Here is a 24933-nt window from a genome sequence, read left to right as displayed (position 1 = left end):
GCCCCGAGCGCCCTCACTATGGCTGTCTCTGCTGTAGCACCTGGGACAGGCCCCCAGTCCTCCAGGTCCAGGCTTCTCTCCTAAGCCCCACCTCCCCGTGGCCAGCCCCTCACGGCCTTCCGAGAAGGCCCAGGTCAGAACGCAGCCCCCGCCTCGGTGGACTCGGCCTTGACCACGGGAGGGATGACTCCTGTCTCGAGGTGGCTCCCTGGGCAGCTGTGCTGTGCCGCCGCCACGCCCTGGCCCATCTGGTCGTGCTGGAGCAGATCCCTCACAGGAATGTCCCGAGAACGTCACCAACAGCCTGTCACTCTCTCCCCGTGGCAGGAAAGCATCGCACCTCATTCTGGTGCCTCTTTTTTCAACCACAGGAGCGAGCTGTCTCTCCCGGGCACTGCTGGCGTGGCGTGAGCATGTATGGAAGCAACTGGGCCGCATACAGGCAGGCCCTGGGCTCGGGCATGGCCAAAGGCTCCCAGTGCCCTCCAGTGCTGCAGGCGTGGTGGGCCCTGGGCAGGCCTGGAGCCCTCGGCCCCCGGGGCGATGCTGCATAAGCAGGGCCACATGCCTGTGCTGGGGTGCCCCCTGCCCCGCTGCTTCTCCTTTAGTGTGTTTTTTCAGAGGTGACGATGCCTACTGCTTCGGGCTTGTGTGGCGGGATTAGGGGTGAGGGGCCACGATGGCAGCAGAAACACGTGTTTCGTGAGATGGAAAACACGGTCAAGGGCGGGCCACTGCCGGAGCGAGGCTAAGGGTGGGGCTCGCTGGGATTTTTACTCTGCTGTCTGGGAACAGCTTCGTAATAAAATGAAAATCCAGAAAGAGAAAGAGGTGCCCAGGCAGAGAAGCTCAGTGAGGGAGGACCCAGGGGCCCCGGCTCTCTGACACGACTCAGGCGGCGGGAAGGTCCTGCCAGGCAGGGCCAGGGCGGCGGGGAGGCCGAAGCACCGCTCCCGCTTGCCCCCGCCTCTCTGCTGGGAAGATAGGGCACCCTCGTACCCTGCCCGGCCGGCGTTCCCTCTTGAGGCCCCTCTGAAACCATCTCTTGGAGCACGGCCTCCGGGGGGGCGTGCGTCAGCCGGTCGGGGTCGGCTCTCTTGAAGCGCTGCATCCGCCGCAGGACCAGCTCCGCTGTCCGCTCGCTGGGACTCGGCTCTGTGGCCGCCAGACAGGAAGGCAGGGCCGGGGGGCCGCTGCCGGGAGCACCGTCTGGCGAGGAGAAGAACGGTTGCAGACATCTCCTCCGGCGGGAGAGACGGCTGGCTCCCACCGGGCCAGGGCTCCCACGGCCATCTGGCAACCAGCCTCGGCTAACTCTCCAGTGTGACCGGCCCTGGCCGCTAGCTGGAGCCCCGCTGCCCGCGGGAATGGGAACGGGAACGTGGGCCCTAAGTCCCTCAGCCGGGAGGGGCGGGCAGTGGGTGAGCATGTGTGGGGTCATGACAAGGTCCTAAAACTGGGGCACCTTGTGGCGGCAGCTGCACAACCATGAATGCACCGAAACCAGTGACCCGTGCACCGCAGCGGGATGGGTTTACAGACGCGACTGCATCTGCAAAGTGGGTATTCAAGAAATACTAATGACGAGTCTTCCTAGATCCTAGATCCAGGGTGCTCCTATCACTTGGGTGGCCCCAGAAGGCCTCCCATGGGGAGCCCGTAACTTCTGAAGTCTTTTGTCAGTTTTGCAGGCAAGTGTGGGGCCGGTTTCTGGGGAGATCACGTGCAGCCCCCATTCAGCGCAGGCTGCCGCCACTGCTCCAGCCAGAGGGCCGGCTGGCCACGCGAGTGAAAAACGTTATTTGAGATCAGGAAGTGAAGGAGAGAAAGAACTAGAAACCGAGCTCAGGTGCGCCGAGAGACGGCCTGGCGCTGCACCTGCAAGCGGTTTCGGTTCTGCGTGGAGAAGGCCCACCCCGCGCATGCTCCAGTGCTCCGGGCAGTGGGGCTTTACACAAACAAGCAAAAAGAGAGTAAAAGGTGGTTTTGCAGGAGGAAGGTGAGACCTGAAAATTCTCCTGGGGCCTAAGCCCCGCCGCCACAGGGACTACCTCTTCAGTAGCTCGACTGAACCCCCGGGTTGCAGCTGACCCCAAACTGCAGAATGAACGCGAGAAAGGGAGAGCAGCAGCAGCCGTCTTCCCATGCAGGGGCACGTGCACCATGTCCCGGCCACACTGACAGGAAACTCTGAGGGGACAGGCGTGATCACGTGGCAAACTTTCCTGACGATCGTTTAAAACAGGAGTCGGCAAACCCTGGCCCCGGCGGCGCCTGCTGTGGGAACGGAGTTCCGTGGGAACTCGGCCCATGGGTTTGCGTGTCGCCTGGGAGCCAAGCAGCTGCAACAGCAGCCACTGGCCGGCAGCGTCAAAAACATCTGTGAGCTGGCTCTCGGAGTTTTCCGACTCCGGTTTAAACAAGCCCCGCTCCTCTCCGGTTCCCTCTCTGGAAAGCCCCAGCAGTGTTCCTGGTCCGGTTACCTGTCTGCGTGCTCCTTGTGCTCTCTGGGGGTGCAGCAGGAGCGAGCGCCCCTCCCTCTCCGTCGTCAGGGGGCACTGGGCCCTGCTCCTGGCACCTGGTGGGCCCTGACTGTCTAGCCCTTGGGGCCCGGCTGCCAGGTCGGGCTTTCGTGGCTCTGGGGCCTGCGGGGGCGCTGCTCTTGGCGGTGGTCAGTTTGGTACCCTGCGGTCTGCTGCGTGTCTGCGTGCTGTCTGGGGCCCTCGGTCTCTTCCTTTCCCCAGACCCGTCTTTGGGGCCATTCTTTTTCACCCTTTGGAAAAAGCTGGCACAGAGTTCTTTAAAATCCTCATCAGACTCATCCATCCTGGGAAGTGTTTGGGGGGGAGGGTGGCGCTGGGGGTGTGCACAGAGGAGCCCCACCAGGCTCACACGCGCAGATTCACTAGTGTTCCCTTTTCTTCCCACGGAGACTGCCTGGAGGGTTCGCACTACTGAGCAAAAAGTGCTGTTTTTCTCCCCTTAATGATTTAAAATGCCTTTGCTCAAATGGAGCCTGTGTGAAACAGCCCGCTTAAAGCTTTCTTCTGTTAAAGTTCAAGTTCGAAAGGTTTTGTTGTCCACTGGCGCCTCAGATACAATGGACATGTGCTGCTGCTTAGGTGACCCTTCAGATCGCCACGGTGAGAAGTGCGCTGGGTCCTTTGGGGTCACATCTGCGAAGAACCAAAAGCATCTCAGTGCAGCTGGACAGATGCTGTCCTTTCGTGCTGTTTTTCCCCCGGGAGCTACAGAGCATGTGGAAAGGTGTCTGGAATGACAACACCCCTGTCGATTCCTCAGGCACAGCCAGACTCTGGGCCCACAGGACATCACAAAACAGGGGAGAGGGATCTTGAAACCTGTCAAAGCACGTTCTTCTCTAGGCAGAAGTGTTGGAAGTGTTGTTTTTACTGAAATCTGAGGCATGCGTCCCATGAAGGGCAGTCGCCATACACATGAGATGTCAATCCAGAAAAACTCTGCCTTGGGCCTGTGCTGGCCCAAGCGGCTCCCTCAGCAGACAGTGGGTGATGCAGAGAATATAGGCCTGAGCACTCAAGAGGGACAAGCAGTGGGGAGACAGGTCGTCCTGCGTCCCCACAGCCAGTTTATTCAGATCAAAAAAAGATCATTTTTCTCCATCTTCTCACCCCAGCTCTCCAAACGCAGGTGACCAGAGACCTGCCCCGGGGCACGATGGTTTACTTGGGCAGCTGGTGGGGTTCAAACATCAAAGCTGACTCAATGGCAGCAAAGTTCACTCAGGCGCCGGCCCAAGTGCTCCCCGGGTCTAACGCGTTTCACCCTCACTGCGATGCTGTTTGGCAGGATCGTCCCTTCTTTCCAGAACGAGAATGAGGAAGGACCCGACCGAGGCTTTCCAGCGGCCCAACCCCAGTGTGGTCCCGAGCGTGGACTCTCTCGCTGGTTACCTGTGCCCCGCGGGGCTCGACGCCGAGGCGGCCCAGATGCTGCTGCTCCGCGGCGCGTTCCTCTGGCCCGAAGGTGCGGCCGCGCGTGTGAACCGGGCGATGACCTGCTGAGCTGGTGACTGCGGAGAGCCTGGTGCCTTCGGGGCGAGAAGTGGGTGGTGGGAGGGCAGAGGTCAGGGAGGGCCCCCCAGGGCAGGCTCAGCCGACGGAAGGGGCCCCAGTGGGGGCCGGGGCAGCTCCGGGACGCGGGGTCCGCGCCGCCGCGCACGCACCTGCCCCAGACCGCGCCCTGCAGCGGCGGGGACGGACCCCGGGGGCGGGTCTCCGGGACGGGGTCCCCGGGTCCGGCCGGGCTCCCTACCTGCCGGCGGGCGCGCGGCGGACAAGGCGTGAACGGCGGGTGCCCCGCGCGCCGGGGGCCGCCGGGGCCCGACGCCCGCGGAGCCGGACGGCAGCGCCGACCCCGCCGCGCCCCGCGGCTCCCCGACCTCGGCCTCGCTCCCCGGCGGCCCCGGCGCCGCCGACGCCGGGCGGGAGGCGCGCGAGGAAGGCGCTGCTCCCGCAGGCGGGCGGGGAGGTCGGGGGCGGCCGGACGGCCCCTCCCGGCGCCGACTCCCGCCCCACAGCGCGGCCCGGCCCGGCCCCTCCTACCTCAGGCGCCGCCGCGGCAGCGTCTCAACGGAGAGCCCCGCGCCTGCGCCTGCGCCCCGGAAGCTCGCGCAAGCGCAGGGCGGTCCGGGAAACTCGCGCAGGCGCAGGGCGGCCCCGGAAACTCGCGGCTTCCCATCCTGCCCCGCGCGGGCAGGGCGTTTCCGGAAGGGGCCGCGGGCGGCGTCTGCTCGGCTCCGAGGCGCGGCGAGAAGTGCTGCCGCCGCCGTGGCCCGAGGGTAGGTTCTGACCCGGTTCCCCCACGGACGGAGTGTTTGCGGGCTCGGGGGCGGCTGTGGAGCCGACGCGGCCTGGGCGGGAGGGCTGGAGCGGCGGCCGCGCGTGCCTCGGAGCGGGCGCCTCGGTGGCCGCCCCGGGAGGGACGCGGGAGCCGGGTGGGCTGTGTGTGTGGCGGGCGGGGCGGGGGTCGAGGGTTGACTCGGGAGTACCGCGACCCACTCGGAACCTTCTGCCTGTGCCGGGAGCCCGAGGCCCTGGGAGGCGGTGGTGGGAAGGATGCCCCCAGGTCACCTCAGGGTGGCTGGGGACCCCCGAAGAGCCAAACCCTCCCCTGGTCGTGTGCTGCCGCCCCCGGAGCTGACTTCTGACCGCGGGTCCCTGCAGAGTTTCAGTCCTTTCTGTTGTGTGCTCTGTTGCCTTCTAAGACGGAAGCTTGAGCGTCTCCAGCTTCTCCACACGGCTGCACGGGACGGGCTGGAGTCAGGTCCTCGGGCGCAGCTCCTGGCCAGCCCCAGGGTCTCGCCCGCCTGTCTCTCCCCCTGTCGGTGCAATTCCACCTGCTTCTTGCTGGGTTGTGAGTCACTCCTGGGCTTCTTGCTGTTACTGACCTTTTTTTTTTTTTCTTTTTTGTCTGTCTGTTGTTGTAGCTATCCTGGGGTCTCCTGCTAGTGGAATTCAGAACACAATTGGTTCTGTAGGCACAGGCCAACAGAACGCCACTTCTTTAAGTAACCCAAACCCCATAGACCCCAGCTCCATGCAGCGGGCCTCCACTGCCCTCGGACTCCCCTACCTGAACCAGCCGCAGACGCAGCCGCAGCCTCAGGTTCCCGGCCAGCAACCAGCACAGCCTCAAACTCACCAGCAGATGAGGACTCTCAACCCCTCGGGTAGGTGAAGGAACTCTGGAGAACTCCATGGCCCCAGATGCAGCCATGGGAATGACGTGTCTTCCTGAAACCCAAGGCTGCTTTCAGCCGTTGTTTTTACTCTACATTCAAGTTGCTATGTCGCACGTGTTATGGCAGACGTGTTATGGTACCTTGTAAGTGGTTGAAAAGGCAGGAGTGTCTGATGCAGGGGAAAAGTTCCAGGCCTGGGGGAAGAGTGACATTTGAGATGAATCAATGTCTGTTGCTCCTTGTGCTGCTTCTGGATAGCTGTCTTGAGGGAGTTCATATGGCTCAAGCTGAAGCTCACAGTTCAGAGCCCTGTTTGTGCCTCTGGTCTAGACCCTCACCAGGCTGTTTACTTGAGGAGCACTTGTGGGTGGTCTGCCAGTCTTCCCACTGCTTCTCGGTGTCACTTCAGTCCATTATTTGCCAATGTTGGCGCATCTGTTCATGTGGAGCCACGATTCCCTTGCCGTGTGCACATACTGTTTTTTCAAAATTTTTCTTTAAATTGGGCCTCCCTGGTGGCGCAGGGGTTAACGACAGCGCTATCAAGCTGTCCATAGCCACTGCAGCACGAGCTTTATCCCCGGCCAGGGAGCTGACCCACAGGGCAAGGCAGACCTCTCCTGTCTCCCCGCGCTCCCCTCAGCAGTGAGTCTCAGTACATCTGCCTGTTCTGCTCCCCACTCTGTCTCTGGTGAATCCTCTCACCCCCCACCTCTGGCCTGCACCCCGGTTTTTGAATGCATAAATAAATAAATATTTAAAAAAAATTTTTTTTCATTGACCCAGTCTTTTGAAGCTTAGGCTTAAGCAAGCAGTGGTGTCCATCAAACCAAGAAAAGGATGTTGTGCTAATTACGTCCCTTTTCTAATAGGATAAGTGTTTTACCTTTTCAAATGACCTGTTAAACTCACTTCATTTGTTGCTTTCTTGGGTAACAGCTGCCATAATGAACACCTAAGGTCTACCGGCCAGGAGCCGGGGTTGCAGTCCTACGACCTGACCTCTGACCTGACCCCATGCCTGTTGATGGTGTGACTTGGGATGAGACTGTTAACCTCTCTGAGTCTCAGCTTTTTCTTACTTTAAAATGAATACCGTAGGCACCTTGATCTTTTCTGCACTTAATTTCTATGATTTTATTTTCTAATACGGAAAAATAAAAAGCCACACAATGGCTCATGGCATGATGGTGATGAAACCAGCATTAAAAATCTGAAACTGTAGAAGGGTTACTTCTAATTATACCCACAGTCATAGAGTGTACTTAAATACTCAGTAGCTGTATTAAAAGTGCCTCCTTTGGGTTAGAAGGACAGCGGCCAGGGGTCTGCAGCTGGGCTGTACGAGTGGCCATTGCCAGAGCCAGGACTCCGGAGCGCTTGTGATCCATCTCGCGGTAGCTCCTCGGGGCCCCTGCGCTGGCAGCTTACCTGCTGCTGAAACTTTGAAGCATATTTTCTCATTCAGGAGTTGGTTGACTTCTTTCTTTCTGTCTTAAAGGAAATAACCCAATGAACATTCCAGCAGGAGGAATAATAACCGATCAGCAGCCACCAAACTTGATTTCACAATCAGCTCTTCCAACTTCCCTCGGGGCTACAAAGTAAGCGCATTTCTCAGCCTGCTCCTTTCTGCATGCCAGCTGCACGGGCCGGGGCTGGTAACCACAAAACCCTGTGGTGCCTAACATGTGGCAGATGAGAATAGTCTGAGCGGGGTGGTGGGGGAAATGTTTTTACCTGTAAACGTGGGGCAGACCGTAGATCACACAGGTGCATTCGCACTCGAGTCCCTCAGTGGACAGAGGGCGCGTCCTGGTCTCTCCCATAGCCCGCTGACGAGTGACGGCTCCAGCTCCGGAAACATCGGCGCCCTCAGCACTATACCCACAGCGGCACCTCCTTCCAGCACTGGCGTCCGCAAGGGCTGGCACGAACACGTCACTCAGGACCTGCGGAGCCACCTCGTGCACAAACTGTACGTGCAGCGCCGCCACCCATGCGGGACGCAGGCACTTGTGCTGGCGGTGCTGTCACGGGTCTGCCTGACTCACTCCTGAGGGGTCCTGTAGGTGGTAGTGCCGTAGCAGCTGAAGGGAGACCCGTGTGGTTTAGGGGGTGGTAGCCACTGCTGCAGGCCAGAGACTCCTTGGCCTTGCAGGGATCATCAGAGCATTTGTGACTCAGCCCTGAGCTGCATGGCCCATGGCTCAGGGGCCAGGGCCCCCGCGCGTTTTCTTACAACTCAAGGTTACAGTTGGGGAGATCCTGAGAATCGGAGGAGTCTGGGCCCAGGCGCAGAGGGTCTGCCATGCCCCTGTACAGCCGCTCAGCTCACAGCCACTGACATTGAGCTGACGGTAAATTTAATCGATTCCACTGGATGTTTCTTTTTCCCCTTCATTATTCCCACTCATCTTTTGGTATAGTTTAAAAGTTAGGAATTTGAAAAACGTCATGCTTGAATTGACTTGGCATGTATTTATTAACACCAAAATATTCTGGGAGACCAGCAGGTCAGTGTTGTCTCCGGAGAGCGGCTTCACTGTGTGCACGGTAGGCAGGCAGAGTCGGGGGTTTCTCACGACACTGAGTTACCCCTTAGAAGGCAATTGGTTTCTTCTCTTTCTCTGTCACGTGTGAAATGACAAGGTGTGCATTGAAAGTCAGTTAATGGAGTTGTTTTCCTTCCAGCGTGCAAGCCATCTTCCCCACGCCTGACCCCGCAGCCCTGAAGGATCGCCGCATGGAGAACCTGGTAGCCTACGCCAAGAAGGTGGAGGGGGACATGTACGAGTCTGCCAACAGCAGGGTAGGTCGCCGCGAGCCTGCAGCCCCCACACACACACCTGCAGAGGACGCAGCTGCGTCCATCCAGCTTATCTGCAGAGGGGGCTCTGCCCGTCGGGTTGGCAGTGTCCCCTAGAGGGAGACCCTCAGAGCAGACCTGAGAGCTGACCCAGCTCGCATGGAGAATGCTGCTGCAGGCAGGCGGGCGGCACCATGACTCAGTCACGGGCATGCCTTAGTGGACGCGGTTCCTGCCGCCCCTGCTGGGTCAGCGCCAGCGTCAGTGAACAGGGAGAGGTTCCGATATGCAGTGAAATGTCACGTGCTGCGTGGCGCCAACTCAGAAACTCCGTGATTCCACTAGGCGTTCCACAAGATTCTGGGCCTGTGATGTATCGGACGTGTTGAGCACTTCACCATGTCAGTGTTCTCCATGAGGAAAGCTTATTAGTTTGTTAGAACATGTAAACTTTCTTTTTGTATAGTTTTCACAATTTCATATGGATTTTGTCTTTTCCAGGATGAGTACTATCACTTACTCGCAGAGAAAATCTACAAGATACAAAAAGAACTAGAAGAAAAGCGGAGGTCGCGTCTACACAAGCAGGGCATCTTGGGCAGCCAGCCGGCCCTACCAGCGCCTGGTGCCCAGCCCCCTGGGGTGCCACAGCCACAGCCCGTGAGACCTCCAAGTAAAGGCCTCCTTGTCTTCTGCCAGCCTTCAGGCTAAGATTCCCACTGCTGGGTCAGGGGTCACTTTAAATAACCACATTTTTTTCTGCCATTTTAGATGGACCCATGCCCCTGCCGGTGAACCGCATGCAGGTGTCTCAAGGTATTTACTGCCATGACTCCCGTCTGAGCTTGATGCTCAGCACCCCTCCCCACGTGTGTGCACAGCGTCTCCCCTTCCTGCGCTGGCAGGCAGGCTGCAGCTCCGAGGCGGAGTGGGTGTCTGTTGCGTGCAGAAGCTTGAGCATGAGAGGAGCACTCCCCAGGATCAGAAGTTGGACCTGGCCCTCTTGTTTCCTGTCCTGAGGGGACAGGACCCTTAGGCAGAGCCTCCCTGGGTGCCCTGGGTGGGGCAGGTGTTTGGGAAGGCCTGTGGGACAGGTGAGCTCCAAAGTTCAGGCCGGGGTGAGCAGGCGGTGGCGCCGGGGAGGGCCAGTGCGGGGCTCCCCGCCAGGCCAGGCTTCCCGCACTGGTCTGGACCATGGTGGAGGGTTGTCCCCGGTGGAGTCTGTGCGGCTGCCTGGTGGAAGCAGACATTTTAGCTTGGCAGTAAACGGTGTTTCGGGACTTTTCCAGTTCCTCTCAGACTGAAGCTTGAACATGAGGACATTTCTACAGGTCGTGAAACAATGTGATGGCTTATTCGGAAGATTCTGGAATAGGGCTTGCTGCTGTGCGGGGGCCGGTTCGGGAGGGAGAGGAGGCCGTGAGTGCCGTTGCCGTCCTCCTGTGCGCTGGAGGCGACGTGGGGGTGGCTGCCTTGGAGGACGCTCCGGGGGCTTGTCCGGGTGGCTTGGCCGAGGAAGAAGTCAGAGTCCGAGAAATTGAGGGGCGTGGCTGAGTTCTGTTTGGGGTGACGTGGAAGCTTCTGTGGCTTTGAAATCTGACACGACAGCTGTTGAGCAGGAGGCGAAGAGGTGCGCCTCTCTGACGACACATCTGGCTTTGTTTAATTCTTGAATTCTTCAGGACAGGGAAAGTTTTATTTGCAGGTTTCCCGGAAAGTTCTCCTGGGCCTGTTGCACTCGCATGTTGACGGTAGTGGTTCTCGGTGGTCATGGAAGGTAGTGCTGGGGGAGGCAGATGGTCTTTGAGACCCTCTTAGGTCCCACTCGCGTGAGGGCGATGCCCTCAAAGACCATCAGAGCCCATGACAGTCCTCAGCCCTGCGTCACCCGGCATCTGAGGAACTCGGTTTGCATGTGGGCAGTCGTGAGGGAGGCGGCACTGGCCTGAGATGCTCGGCAGCTGGCAAGTCTCTCCCCTGTGTGACGCTCCGGCGGCCAGTGGGCACCCAGGGAAGGTGTGGGCCTTCCAGCCTGTAGGGAGGCGGCTGAGGTGGGACACTGCTGCCCGTGGGCTCTTTTTAAACCCTTCACAGACTTGGAAAATGAAGACCCTGGTCGGCGTCTTACCCCAGATCTGAGCAGCAAAGCTCAGCCCACAGGCTCCCTGCAGGGCACAGGCTCTGGAGGCCTCGGGAGCTGGCACAGACAGGCGCCCTGGGCTGCGGGGCAGGAGGGCATGTGGCGGGACAGGCATGAGCCCTCCCACTGCCCCTTGGCCCGTCATCGCGCTCTCCTGAGCTGCCCCGCTCAGCCCACCTGTGCCGTGTGGGTGGCCGCCGGGCTCCGCAACCGCGTCTCTCGCGCTGCCGGCCCTGCCCCACCACCCTCTTCCAGGTGGCAGAGGCCTGTCACCCGTCTGTCCCGATCAGCGGGTGGTTTCTTCTCACCTGTCGCGTGTCTTCCATCTTGCATTGCTTCGCGTGTCCTTGGTGAGCCGGGATACCGTTTTCCTGCGGGTCCTCCTGACGCCCCATTGTGGGTTCCTTCACAGGGATGAATTCATTTAACCCGATGTCCTTGGGGAGCGTGCAGCTGCCACAGGCTCCTATGGGACCGCGCGCGGCGTCCCCCATGAACCACTCTGTCCAGATGAACAGCATGGGCTCCGTTCCAGGGGTAAGTGCTTCGACTCGCCTCAGCCGGGCGCGAGCGAGAGGGGTTCCCCAAGTGGTGGGATTCTCCGCGGCCTGGGATCCTGCAGCGCCGGCTCCTCTGCGTTTGGCTTCTGCCGGATTTCTGTTTTCTCTCGCGTCATCACTGCCCCAGAGGGAATCTTTTGACCGTTCTTTCTCCTGGCATGGTAATGTCCCAGGACCTCGTGACCGGGCGAGAGATGGGCGTCCTGCGGAGGGGGGAGGCAGCCTCCACTGTGGGCCTGAGCGGGCTTGTCCCTCCTGTGGGCTTCTAGAGCTGACTCTGGAGTCTAGAGACTGCTTCCTCAGCGCCGTCAAGAACTCCTGCAGGACACATTGGGAACTTTGCATGATAGTGTGCTGGTGATTTCTGTTCCGATGGCGGTTTGAACCGCCTCATTAGAGACTTGCCTGAGAAGGCGCTTCGAGTGCCCGGGAGCCGGGGGCTCTGGGAGCGGCGGCTCTCACCCCTCGAGGGAGGGTCGACTTGCCCGAGTGCCCGAGTTCTGGGATGGTTGGGCCCCGTGTCTCCTAGGGCGTCTTGACACCCCGACCCTTGTCTTCTGAACTCTCGATGACACTTGCCTTCTAGATGGCCATCTCTCCGCCCCGCATGCCCCAGCCTCCCAACATGATGGGCGCGCACACGGGCAGCATGCTGGCCCCGGCACCCGCGCAGAGCCAGTTCCTGCCGCAGGGCCAGTTCCCCTCCCCCGGCGGGGCCATGAGCGTGAACAGCGTGGGCCTGGGGCAGCCGACGACCCAGACCAGCGTGGCGCAGGTACAGTTGGCGCTTGGCGTGGCCGCCTGTGTCGGCGCCGCCCCTCTGCTCCCGAGGAGCTCGCACCTCATTTCCATGTGTCGGCGTCCTCGAATTTTTCCCCTTTTGTCCTGTCGTGTTTACCTGGCTTGGACGTGCTCTTACCCTGACGTGAACTTCATGCGAAAGTGGATTGCAGATTTCTGCCTTGTGTACTTTGGGGTTTTGATTGCCAGGTTTTATGTGTCACTTTCTCAGTATTAACGTCTGCGTGTTCAACTCCGAATCTCACATGCCACCCTGAGAGACTGTGGGTCTTTCAGAGGCCTGAGGGAAGGTCAGCTTGTGCTGCTGCCCATCTGTCTGCCCAGGCAGAGTCAGGCTGGCTGAATCATCCAAGGGGCTCTCTTCTCGCTGCCTTGTTCTTAATTACCTATCAAGCGCCGAGAAGTCTCCTCGGGTTGAGGGCCGCCCCCTTTGTAGACTGCAGGATGTGAGATGCTGCTGCCACCCGTGTGCGTGTCTGTAGCGGCCAGCTCTTCCCCCAAAGACATACTCTGTGTTTAATCTTTCAGAATGAAGTGGTGTGAACAGAAGCCATTGGCCACATTATTTTTTATTCATTAACTACTTAGTCTTAATATTGGTATTTTATTGCTTTGGAACAGAGATCTGCAGACTTGTCCTGCAAACATTGTGGACTCTGGCCCATCAAGTCTGTTCTAACTTGGGACTCTGTTGAGGTGCACAAGCAGCCGTGGACATGTCACCTGTGCATGACAGAGGGGCGTGGCTGTGCCCACAGGATAGGTGCAGGCAGCTGGCTGGGTCCGGCCCTGAGCTGTAGTTAACCACCCTGCTCTGATCCATGATTTTTAAAAGACCCACAAGGAGACTCAAGGGTGCGCCTGCAAGGAACAACGCTGTGCTGGCCCACGCGGTCCTCCGGCAGCTTGTGCTTTGTAAACGAGGGAACCTTCCAGAGCGCTGAGCTGTGGGCGTGTGTCCCGGAGCGCGAGGCCGGTGATCTTACATGTCTCTTCCAAGCCTGAGGCTTGACAGTTCTATAAATCAGAGAATGAGAACATTCGCAGTGATGACTTACTGGAAAGTGCATCTTACCCTGAGTGCCCAATTCCATGATTTTTCACACATGGGACATTTCTCTGAGCCAGCAGGTCTCATGGAGAAGTCTTGACTCGATTTTCGTACCTTCAGGTCTGCAAATCTGCCGCCACATTTTCACACATGGGAATAACGTTGCCGAACTCTCTTCTCTTCTGTCAGGGGCAGGTGCCTGGTGCTGCTCTTCCCAACCCTCTGAACATGCTGGGGCCCCCGGCCAGCCAGCTGCCTTGCCCTCCCGTGACACAGTCGCCGCTGCACCCGACGCCGCCTCCTGCCTCCACGGCCGCCGGCATGCCGTCTCTGCAGCACCCCGCCGCGCCGGGGATGACGCCCCCCCAGCCCGCCGCTCCCACCCAGCCGTCGACTCCCGTGTCGTCTTCCGGGCAGACTCCCACCCCGACTCCCGGCTCAGTGCCCAGTGCCAGCCAAACCCAGAGCACCCCGACAGTCCAGGCAGCAGCTCAGGCCCAGGTGACCCCGCAGCCTCAGACCCCAGTGCCGCCCCCCTCCGTCGCCACCCCTCAGTCATCCCAGCAGCAGCCGACGCCTGTGCACGCCCAGCCTCCTGGCACGCCGGTGAGCCTCTGTCTCTTACGCGAGCGCTTTCTGTAGACAGTGTCTATCGTGAAGTCACTGCCCATGAGCTGCGCCCTGAGGGCCGCCCTGGCATTGCCTCGCCTCCGCCAAGACGGTAGCTGGCGGATGCAGCTTAGGGGGACGGGCAGTCGTGAAGAAGTCACACGGGGGCAAGCTGGGTGGGAGCGCCCTCATGAAGCCTCACATGGGAACCGGGCTCCGCAGCTGGCCGGTCCCCGCTGCTCCTTGTCCCCCCACTCCCCTCACTGCGTCGGCCTCACCTGCCTGACAGTCTGAGCAGCTTGGTGTCTGAGTCCCGTCTAGTGCGACATACATTGGTGTAAGAGCAGGTTAAATTGGGACGACGCTCGCCTCGGGTCTGTGTTCGAGGGACTCAGGTGACACCAGGTGTCACTCAGGTGCCACCAAGCGTCCCCGTCCCGCTGCGGGAGGGGCGAGGCGGGAGCCGCGCGGCTCCCGCCAGGAAGGACCTGCGCGGTCCCGTGCCGCCCCCGAAGGCCCCGGTCCGCCTGCGGTGGAGTGAAGGTCTGTGCTGTTCACACCTCCTTCTCCGTGGTTTTGCTTTTCTGAAGATGATGGAAGAGGACTTGCAAGGATCTGCTCCAGCCAAAGAAGAAACGGACCCCGCAGAGCCGAAGCCAGAAGCGATGCAGGTGGACGAGAAGAAGCCGGAGGTCAAGGCGGAAGCCAAGGAGGAGGAGGAGAGCAGCTCCGGCGGCGCGGCCTCCCAGTCCACGTCTCCCTCCCAGCCCCGGAAGAAAAGTAAGTTGTCTCCCCTTGGACGTGCCGCGTCGCGCTGCTTCTCTGTCAGGTGCTGACGCCGCCCCGAAGCAGACGGTCCCTCCCCCCTTCATCTGCCTCTCCCGCCGTTCCCCGAGTGGTGCCTCGTCAGAAATGACGGCAGCGAGCTAGACCCCAGCCTGAGAACCTGTGGAGTCTGTGGTGGGAAGGAGAAGCCAGATCCGGCCCGGGACGGGGGCGTCCTCCGAAGCGCCTCCGACCGCGGGGCGGGGGGCAGGAGCACCTGCTGCCTCCGGAGCAGGCGACGAGCTGGGCGGGGTGCTCGGGCGCTGTCCCCGGCCTGCACCCGTTCCTCTGATCGGAGCAGGACGCGGAGTGCCGGGGTGGGGGCGAGCCCCAGTGACCCGGTGCGCAGGACGGGGGTGAGTGTTGAGGTATGCGGGGTGAGCTTCCCAGTGGAAGTCGGGCGGGATGTGTTTGAGTTACGTCCAAAGTAAGGAAATCGTCAAGGCACCCTTAGAAATGTGAGGGGCTCTGGAGGCTCGGGCTGCAGGTGACGCGTTCAGGGCAGATGACGGGGGGTGCTGCGGCCGGCGTGGGGCGCTTCGCCGCCGGGTGCTCCCCGAAGCCCTGGAGCGCTACTCGCTTCCCCTGGGCCCCTGCACACGCCTGAAAATGGACCCTCCCGAGGTTTCCACGGGTGTCGTTTATCTGTTGGGATTTTCTCTGTTAGAAATTCTCAAAATAATTCATTGAAAAGTAACAAATCCTTTACATGGAGCCCATCAAAAACACATTTTTATGAAAATGACCTTGTCCAGAGCAAAGGTAATTCGTAAAGGTAGGGACTAATTTTGCAAATGGGTGAGTGGATGCGCACACCGGGCGTCTCCTGTCCGCCTCAGCCTCCGCGCGCCACGGGAGGGCAGGACGCGGCCTCCCGCGGACAGTAGCTGCTACAGGGAAGAGCCTTTTCAGACGATGGGTGTTCTCTTCCCGGACACCGCACCAAAACTCAGCAAGTGCAAGTGTCTTCCCGTCCAGCTGCGGTGCGAAATTAGAATCCGTGTGTCTGTCTGGCACTGAGCGACCTGGTGGTATTTCTATGTAGCACCGTCCTTTGGTCACCTGGGAGTCTGGCTCGCTGAATTGCACGGCTCTTCCAAAGGCTGGCAGACTTCACTGTACGAGGTTTTACACTCACACTGACTAACAGCGCCATCATGTCCCTTCCAGACAGTCTTAGAAATTTTGAGAAGCTGTCACGCTCGTGTGGTAGCTAGAGGTTTCCTGAAATTTTGATTTTTGTGAAAGTGCGTATTTGATCTTTGCCGCAATCAACTCTCCTTGAAGTGACTGGCGCACTTTGTTGATTTTTGAGGAAATGTCTGCCCCCTGTTCTGATCAGTCGCGCCTTAGCTCGTCCATCAGTCCTTTCTGGTTTATATGTTCTGGAACAGAAACGAAACAACATGCCCCTTAGCTCAGCACTCCGCCCCGACTATGTCATAAAGCTGCTCTGTGCCACCGCCTGCGTGTCCACCAGCCGGCGGGAGCCAGGGCCGAGGCCTGAAGACAACGGTGGTCGTCACCACTCCTCAAGGGTGTTCGTGGGTGCAGCTGGCAGGCTCCTGGCTTGGCACAGGCTGTGGGGGCAAGGCGGTGGCGGCCTCCCTCACCCTGTACTCCATGTTCCCGCGGTTGCCAGGCCCCACCTGTCACACGTCAGCGTGGGGCACGAGACGGGAACTACTAGGTGTTGCCCTGAAAAGCAGCTCCGTTAGGACATAGATGTGATTTCCAGGGTGGTGCTAGAACTTCTGCAGTGATGGAAGGTGTATCTCCGTTACAGTAGCCCCCGGTGCCATGTGGCTCTTGAGCACTTGAAATGTGACAAGCGTGATGAGAAATGGAGTTTTGTGTTTTGTGAAGGTTAATTCACTTCGATGTAAGCACCGCGTGTGAGGGGCGGCCGCCACGTTAGGCAGCACGGGGCCCGCAGGTGTCCGTGGGCCTGGCCTGAGGTATTGCCGGCCGAGCACCAGCCTGAGCGTGTGGGTGTTTGGGCCACGGGAGCCAGCGACTTGCTCGGCGCACCCCCTGGCCAGCAGCAGAAAGCTCGACCCCACACAGCTTCCCACTTTGACTCCGTTCATTTGAGTCTCATTACATCTCTGTGGTGCTTCACACAGGGTTGAAAAGGCCTTTTTCTTGGCTTCATGAGTGGGGCCCAGAGCAGGGTCTGTGTCTGGCTGTGCCCCCACCCGGCCCCGCTTGTTTTCAGAGACTAACATTTTAATTTCATGTCATTTTTCCCGTGTCATGAAATGTTATTTTCTTTTTTTCCCCTAAATATTAGAGAATGTAAAAGCCATTCTTAGTTCATAGGCTGTACGAAAACAGGCCAGAGTTAGCCCGTGGGCCGTGGTTTGCCAGCCCCTGATCTCGCGACATGAACAAGCCATCAAGTAACTTGAGGTATTGTAAAGAGTTATTCCAAGACAACCAAATGCTCCTGGGCCTCTGCGCACCGTGGGCGAAAAGGGGTTAGCATGTGTTTCACGAGGTTCCCGCAGGGGACTGTCTGTTGGGGGTGTGCTCCCCACAACCTGCCGCCCCAGGTCCACGGCAGCCAGGTGGGGGGTTCCTGGAGAGGAGGTTCAGGAGAGCAGGGCGGGCCTGCTGCTGGCGGCAGCGAGCGTGTGGGAAGAGCACCGGCGCCGCCGTCCCGTCTCTCCCTGCGCAGCGCGTGGCTCCCGCGGCAGCCTGGCGTGTGTGTGCTGCTTCGGTCTGGTTTTTCAATCGTGGTTTACCATGTAAGTGTGGTAGGAGCTTCTCAAAATAGAAAGACTGCCAAGAAGAAATCTCACGTCCCTTACAACCTGAGTCGTCAAAACTTCACGGCCACGTTTGCCCCTGGTCAGTCTCTGTGGGGGCAGGGTGGGGGGCGGTGCCGCGACACACTCGCCGCCCACAGCCCACCTCGCTTTCGGGGTGTCCGTGCACGTCCCCGGTCATCAGGGCTCTTGGGGTCTGAGAGACTGTGATCGGCAGCCGGATCGGTGACGACAGAAAGCGCGGTAGGAAGTGGGGTGGCTCGGGGCTGAAGACCTTCCCGCGCACAACGTGGGAGGGAACGACCCAGAACTTGCGGGAAAACTGATTATTTCTGTGGCTCTGTTGTGTGTGTGTAGTTTCGAGGTTGTGCTAGAGAGCCGTGTGCCCCTGGTGGCCTGAGCGACCTCCGCCCAGGAGAGCCCTGTCATCAGCGGGGCTGGGGAAGCCCCTTCCGGGACAGGGTCCAGGACCACAGACGCCAGAGTCTTCTGCGCCTGGCCCGACAACGGTGAGCGCTGGAAGCCCGTTTCCCATGGCTTCCTAGATGAGAAATGACCGCAAACTCGCTTCTCCTGGGTCATTTGGAGTTCAGTCCGTCTGTCCATCCACAGGACCTCCTCCAAGCGCTCTCCTGCTGGCCAAAGCACTCCAAGAGCTTGACCTGATGGGCATTTGCCACGTGGCAGAAGTCTGTGCCCTACAGTTGATCCCCGAGACTCCCTTGCTTTCTGATGTTCCCCAACTTTGGCCACATGATAAAACAGCAGATGGAAGCATGGATGTTTAAAATGATCTTGGAGACGCTGGCGACCACCCAAAGCCTTTCTTTCCAGCGCAGACCAGGATGCGTAATAACGCAACAGTCGATACCACTATGACATAAGCAACTTGAACGCTTATCAGTCACTTAACTACACTAACGTGTAAAAAAAATCTCGGTAATCACACACTCCACACGCTTCACTTTCCTGATAAAGATACTCAGACCTCAGCTCATGAGTGCTCGTTAGACACAACCACACACGCCGAGCACGCCCTTATTATGAGTGAAAGCAATTCCCAAGGCAGGTCCTGGGTGATACGCACGGAGCTGAAAGAAATCCTGCACACCCGTGAGAGCATCATTCTCTAAACGTGAACACATCCCAACGTTAAACATGGGCGCCTCGTACTCCGAAAACCCACGAGCCAAATGTCCTCAGAGAACTGTACCACGAGGAGAAAAGCCAATGGCGGGACGCTCTAGGGACGATTTAGGTTCTCTCAGCCCCGCCGTGAGGAAGAGCAGGCCCGGCGCCCTCTGCTGCGCCCGGGGAGCAGCGGCTGCGCGGAATGGAAGGCACAGGGGACCGGCGTGGCCTCCCAGAGCTGGGAGGAGACCACGGCAGCGCCTCGCGACGCCTTCCGACTGCCTGTGCTTTCTGCCGCACCTCCGCCAAGCGCCGTCCCGGGGGCCAGAACGCCTCGCAGGGGGTGGGCGCCACGTCCGCGCCCCAGGGCGCGTGCAGCATTCAGAGCTTGCAGGGAGCTGCCCACACGGTCACTGTACTTTGTGTTTGTGCTAAAGACATTTATTCTTAAACGTAAACATCACCCTCTTCTCTATTTAAAAGAAAACATACCTATCGAAGATAAGTAAGCATTTGGAATTTGACCGTTTTAGCAGTTCAGAGGTAAGGAGAACAAATTCCAGGCCTTCCTTGACTTACGACGGGGTCTCATGGGATAAACTCAGCGGCAAGAAGACAGCCCAGTTAGAGAGTAGGCAAAGGACGTGAACTCCAGGAACACGAAGAGGCTCAACATTACGAAGCCACCAGAGACCTAAAAATCAAAACCACTAGACACACCCACCAGGATAACCTAAAACAAACAGAAAACAGCAAGTGTTGCCAGAATGTGGAGAAATTGGAACCCTCGTACTTTTGCTAGAGAGCACGGTGCATGCTCGTGCAGCTGGTGTGGAAGCAGCTTGGCAGTTCCTCAATAGGCTCAACATAGAATTAACCTTTTCCGGGCCTCCCCGGTGGCGCAGCGGTTGAGCGCTGGGTTGCGAAGCTGCCCTCGGCCTCTGCGGCGCCGGTTGGATCCCCGGCTGCTCCCCGGCCACTGGAGGAGGGTCCCTCATGGCGCGCAGACCTCTCCTGCCACCCGCCACCACAGTCCTCGCCAGCTGCCATCATGATTTACCTGCCCGGACAGCAACCATGATGAGCTGTTCTCTGACATCTGGCTGCTCTGGGTGGGTTTTCTCAAGCTGGGGAGGAAAACGGTCAGTGGGACAGAGGGCAGCACTGATGACACGCCAGTTGGTGGAAGTGCTTCTGCTGAGCAGCCAAGAGAGAAAATACCGGAAGCACAGTAATCACTGGTGTTGATCATAATGTCATGAACCATCACTTGCAGGAAATCAGCTTCACGAAAGCATCTTACAAGAAGGACGTCAGAGTTACATGAACATCAAGTAAAGACAAACTTGACCTGAAGGAGTGAAACGTTTCATGCTGGGGGCTGCAGAGCAAGCAGAGCCCATCCTTGCTCATTCCAAACACTCCCAGTTTCTTACTGGTGAAAACATGAATCCAGGTAGTACGGTTGCTCTGCTGGACCACTGCGGGGAGGGTGTGACTGCATGTATTATTTTCTTTAAGGATGATTTACAAATGGAGAAATCTTAACAAATTTAGCATTGACTTTGGATCCATCACCTGTCATCCTGATTGCTGCTTTTCAGCCACCCAACACAAGGATAAATGGGATACCTCGAATTCTTTGTTTTTACTTTGGTTTATTTGGAGTAATGGCACTATTTTTAAGAAAAATGTGACAATAGATTACATTTAAGTTCAAATAAGCAAATAAAATTAACATATGGCCCAGCATTCTTCTAGATAAATGCCGAAGCAAATTGAGAAGAAAATTGTTCAAACAAAAGCTTGTACCCCTACTCACAATTACCAGAAAGTATAAACAACCCAAAAAGCTATGAGTGGGGAATTAATAAACACCACCAGAGGTGCGGGAGGGTGAGAGGCTTCACCAGAGACAGAGTGGGGAACAGAACAGGCAGACTGACGAAATACACTGCTGAGGGGAGCAGTGGGGAAACAGGAGAGGTCTGTGCACCATGTGGGAATCTCCTGGCCGGCCTGGGATCGAACCTGCACTGCAGAGGCTGCAAACAGCTTTACAGCGCTGCGCTCAACCTGCTGCGCCACCGGGAAGGCCCCTAGGGTTCTTTTTATGTGGACTTGACAATTGGCATAAGATGGATTGTTGGGAGAGACCCCGCGCAGCGCAGAAGGGCCTTAACCTGAGTCGCAAAGGCGCGTGAAAACACATGCGTCTTGGAGGAAAACCTCTGAGTGACCGGACCTGGTGTTGAGTGCCTGGAATGTGACCTGCGTGGAGTCAGGCCTCTACAGCGCCACAGTCTTAGAATAATAAGAAATAATGAGCGAAATTCCCATGTTGTAGCTAGGGGGCGATGAGATGATGTGCGTGAGAATTAACCACCTGGCACCCTACTGCCTGCAGTAGAGAGATAATAGTAAGAAAGCAGAATAATCCGTCATACATATGGCCTGCTTTGATGTTACACTTGCTGCACTTAAAGTAGTGTAGAAAAGAGCACTAAGAAAGTAAAGATTCACTGCATGCCGACATGACAGTCCCCCATGCCGCGGACCAGCGCAGCAGTGAGCGATGAGGCCGTCTCAGGGTTGAGAGACTGCGCAGGGTGGTCAGGGATTCGGCTGAAGAAATGACAAACAGACACACTTCCAGAGAGAGTGTAAATCTGAGTGCCCTTTATTTGGGTCAGTGGTCAGTATATATATGTTTTTTCTAAAGGCATAGGATTAGTGAACATCAAAGAAATTAGTTTGCTCAATGGTTTAGCTTATCATTGACAGGGCAGTGATTTATGTCCAAAATACATCTGGACCTAGCTGCATTCCTAAGGAGACAGGCTATTAACTCTTTCTATATTCTTGTACTAACTACTACTACTACTACCTACTTATGTTTACTCATAACTAATTGTCATGGGTGAATTTATATTATAGTGCAGTTAATATCAAAGGTACTAAAGTCAAGCACATAATAGAAATATTATTAAACCAACTATTATAACACAGTGTTTAGTAATGTTTCATTTGTATTAGCCTAATTATTAAATCACGTATGTTTTTTAATTAGCAATCAATGACCAGAAAAAGGAAAGATTTTAGAAAGACAGTTATAGCAAAATAAAGTTTGTGGGCCTTGAGAAAGCGAGATAAGGTTCCAGGTGGTCAGCATTTCTTTTAATCATCTTTGTGGCGGCTTCTGGTGGTCGTCATCTCTTGGCAGGCATTCGGCTTCTCTGCATCTTAGGGAGTTTGCTGTTCTCCCCCTGCGCGCATGGTTCCTGGCCCACGCCGGACCTCAGGGACCATGGCAACAGCCATTAGCCCTGACGGTCACTGCAGGGGGAGGTGCAGCACCCCATGTCTGATTTCCTTCACCGTCGCGCCCCAGGTCCAGGACTCACTGGAAGTCCACAGTGGATCAACAGGAGAAAAGCTTACAAATTCCTTAATACGAGTTTGTGCGTGTGCATAGCCACCCACACAGTGATTACACATGTCGGAGACTGTACCGTGGGATGAAACCCTAAATACACAGAAATGTAAATATGGAAATACATGACGTATATGTATCAGTAACGTGTGTGATGTGATGAAACAAACGAGTAATTCTGGACTATTTTAATTCCATCCTCCTTGTGTCCCTGAAAATCAGGATGTTTATGGACTAAGAAATAGAGGTGCTAAGTAAAAACCCCACAGCTTTGAAATTAAATAGAAATAGTATAGACTTACGGGGCATTTTACCTTTAAATGTATATACTTCCTGGCTCTGCTCATTGCGAAGACTGGAAACAGTGGCCAGCCTGGTACCAACGAGTGTGTTTACACACTCGTTTACAGACACATTAAAATGTACTATTTGCTATTTCCCAGCTTTTGCTTTTTTTAAGTGTCTGGTGTGTGCATGTCGGGTCCCGCGGCTGCTGCAGGCTGTCATCGCTTGCTTTCCACTCTCCTGTGGACTTGGTTTGAGACGTGGCCATTTCACCGGTCAGTCCCACGTCGCCGTCCCTCCGGCTTGTTCTCGGGTACGTTTCTCCGGGAGGCCCCGGGAGCAGCGTTCCCCGCGTCCTTGGTGCGCCCCGCAGCTGGCGCCACGGTCGGCCAGGCGTCCCCGTAAGACGGCCCGCGCCGGCAGTGCCCGGCAGCAGGGGGCCGAGAGGGCCAGGGGGCTCCTGCCCTGCTGCGGGTATTAGGGGAAGCGAGGGAGCCCGAGCGCGCAGCGAGTCCCAGGGTGTCCCGTGGCCCAGCAGTGAGGGCTTCGGGGGGCCCTGCCCCCAGCCGAAGCTCCGTTCTAGGCCGTTGCTCCAGTAAACGGCAGCCAGAACAAACGAGCCCTCTAGAGGATTCCTCGGGTGGTTGGTGTCGGGCTCACTGCAGCGCTGAGGCCAGAGGCGCCCCCCTGACCTGTTAGTGGCGTGGGCCCCTGGCTGCCTCGGTCTCCAGGCGTCCTTTGGAGCTTGAGAACGGGGCGGGGCCGCAGGAGGGTGGGCAGAGGGCAGGTGTTTGTCAGCCAGCTGTGTTCTTCGTGGAGAGCTGGGTTGTTTTTTTTAGTAATTTATTTATGCATACAAGACCTGGGGTACAGGCCAGAAGCGTGGGGGGTGAGAGGATTCACCAGAGCGGGGAGCAGAGCAGGCAGATCCACTGAAACCCACTGCTGAGGGGAGCAGCGGGCGGCAGGAGAGGTCTGCGCGCCATGTGGGACCCTCCTCCGGGGGCCGGGGAGCAGCCGGGGATCGAACCGGCGCTGCAGAGGCCGCGGGCAGCTTCGCCACCCAGCGCTCAACCGCTGCGCCCCCGGGGAGGCCCGCCGCGAGCTGGTTTTGAGTCCGGTGGCCGTGCTGAGAGACCGGGGAAGAGTCATCATAGCGTTAAGACCAGGGAAGACAGAAAATAAATGTTAGACAGAAAGAACGAACCAAGGCGGGGCCCCTGGCGGCGCAGGGGTTACGGCTCACTCGGCGCAGGGCGATCGGGCCCCTGAGGCCTGGGCTGGTCCCCGCCAGGGCGCAGCAGACCATCAAAAACACTTTTAATTTCTGTTACAATTGTTTTTTCATTCCAGCGTGTCGCTTTGATTCTTCTGTTTCCACCTCTCCGGCACGGACCGTCCCTTCTTTTCTTTTTCACTTTTTAAAGAGCATTGACGGCCCCTCCCCGCAGGCTCTTTCCAGGCTAGTCGCGGCTGCCGTGAGCGGCGGGTTCCGCCCGGGCCGCCCTCTCTGGGGTCTCTGCAGCGTCTGCCCCTCGGGCGCGGGCGGCGCGTGCAGCCCAGACACGGCCGTGCGGGGCGCCAGGCTTCGGGCCGCCTCTTGGGCGCGAGCGCTGTTCGCCTGGCGAGACGTTCCGGCGGGGTGTCGGCCTCGCCACACGCGTCTGCGCCCCGGTTTCGTCATCCTTGACTTTGTCTCCCCTGCTCCCTTCATCTTTTCCCCTGGAGGTTTCCTCACGATGGAGAGGTGCAGTTTTGTTTTCTTTTTTCATTTCGGCCCCACCCCTGTCCCGGGACAGCCCAGGGCGCGTCCCCATCCGGGGCTGTTGACCGTCCCGCTCCGAACCTGCCTTGCAGGCCCTGACGGGCTGCGCAGCGTCCCCCTTGTTCACGCTTAGTTAACTCCCGGCTGGACCCGCTCCCAGAGCTGCCCGTCCTCTGACTGGACGCGGGGCACGTCGCCGGCCGCTGGGTTCCGCGCTGGCCCCCACCGGCCCCCTCGGCCTGGAGGCGGCGCAGGTCCTGGGCGCGGGCTGCTCCCGAAGAGCCTTCCGGGCCGGAGCTGTGCGCGCCTGCGGCCGACTTAGCCCCACGCCTGCTGGGTCCTGCCGGCGCCCGGGAGCTCGGCCGTCTCACGGCGGCCCGTGGGGGCCCCGGGGTGGTCCCCCCGCACCCTTCCAGGCGTCCTTGACCGGCCTCCCCCCGCGTCCCCCCCACGGGCGCATCCAACTCTGCCCGGCCCGTGGGACCCTTGGCGGGCCGGGGCTCTGCGCAGCCCCTCCGCGCTCTGCCACGGGGCCTCTGCCCCCCTCGCGCCCTCGCCTCGAAGTGCTGGCGCCTGTGGTCTCCCGCCCCGCACCTCATCCTGGAAGCTGCCGTGGCCGGTGGGGTCCCGGGACTCTTCACCCCCCTTTCCTCAGGGATCGCTTCCTGCACTGTTGTCCTGTGGCTGCCGGCCAGCGCATCTCGGGGCCCCCTTGTTTGGGGACCCCCGTTATGCTGCCTCACACCAGTGCGCGAACAAGGGAAACAGCCCGCTGGGGTCCTGACAGTGCAGAGCGGGCGAAACGGAACCTCTGGCTCCGCTGGTAACACCCCCTTTTTCTTCATTCACTCGCCAGCCACGGCATCCACGGAGCAGCAGGATGGCCCCCAGCAGCTTCCAGCGGCTGTGCCCTCGGTGGGCAGACGCGCCTGCGAGGCCCAGCACCTCCCGGAGCCCCCGGGACAGCAGCCGATCGCCCACGCGCTCGCCCCGTCTCCGTGGCCGCCGTGACCCCAGCAGGTGCCGGA

At 58.5% G+C, this 24933-nt stretch overlaps 2 protein-coding genes and 1 pseudogene across 2 annotated transcripts in view; 2 read left to right on the top strand and 1 right to left on the bottom strand.

Annotated features, from left to right (window-relative positions):
- SLX4 (SLX4 structure-specific endonuclease subunit) overlaps window positions 1–4130 on the bottom strand; it is a 15595-nt gene extending 11465 nt beyond the window's left edge. The window contains 3 exon segments of the mRNA XM_037508092.2: window positions 1000–1209; window positions 2484–3176; window positions 3936–4130. Of these exon segments, the coding sequence (XP_037363989.1) occupies window positions 1000–1209; window positions 2484–2826 (553 nt within the window). The 5' untranslated portion in view covers window positions 2827–3176; window positions 3936–4130.
- On the top strand, window positions 3858–24933 carry LOC119242372 (histone lysine acetyltransferase CREBBP-like). The gene is made up of 13 exons (XM_037508091.1): window positions 3858–4008; window positions 4217–4822; window positions 5471–5713; window positions 7227–7329; window positions 7557–7703; window positions 8420–8537; window positions 9036–9207; window positions 9306–9350; window positions 11087–11211; window positions 11821–12009; window positions 13276–13692; window positions 14286–14475; window positions 24762–24933. The coding sequence occupies exons 1-13, from the start codon at window positions 3858–3860 to the stop codon at window positions 24914–24916; spliced, it is 2661 nt and encodes an 886-aa protein (XP_037363988.1). The 3' UTR covers window positions 24917–24933.
- Window positions 19478–20421, top strand: LOC119240274 (translationally-controlled tumor protein-like; annotated as a pseudogene).

Source organism: Talpa occidentalis, unplaced genomic scaffold, assembly GCF_014898055.3.
Source record: "Talpa occidentalis isolate TD23 unplaced genomic scaffold, MPIMG_talOcc4v2.1 talOcc4.12, whole genome shotgun sequence".
Classification (NCBI taxonomy): Eukaryota; Metazoa; Chordata; class Mammalia; order Eulipotyphla; family Talpidae; genus Talpa; species Talpa occidentalis.
This window is presented reverse-complemented; position numbering and strand designations above follow the sequence as displayed.

Coding starts and splice junctions, on each gene's coding strand:
- LOC119242372 (XM_037508091.1), top strand. CDS start 3,858: ATGAGGAAGGACCCGACCGAGGCTTTCCAGCGGCCCAACCCCAGTGTG. Junction 7,704..8,419: donor AGCCACCTCGTGCACAAACT/GTACGTGCAGCG, acceptor TTTTCCTTCCAG/CGTGCAAGCCATCTTCCCCA. Junction 9,351..11,086: donor CCGCATGCAGGTGTCTCAAG/GTATTTACTGCC, acceptor GTTCCTTCACAG/GGATGAATTCATTTAACCCG.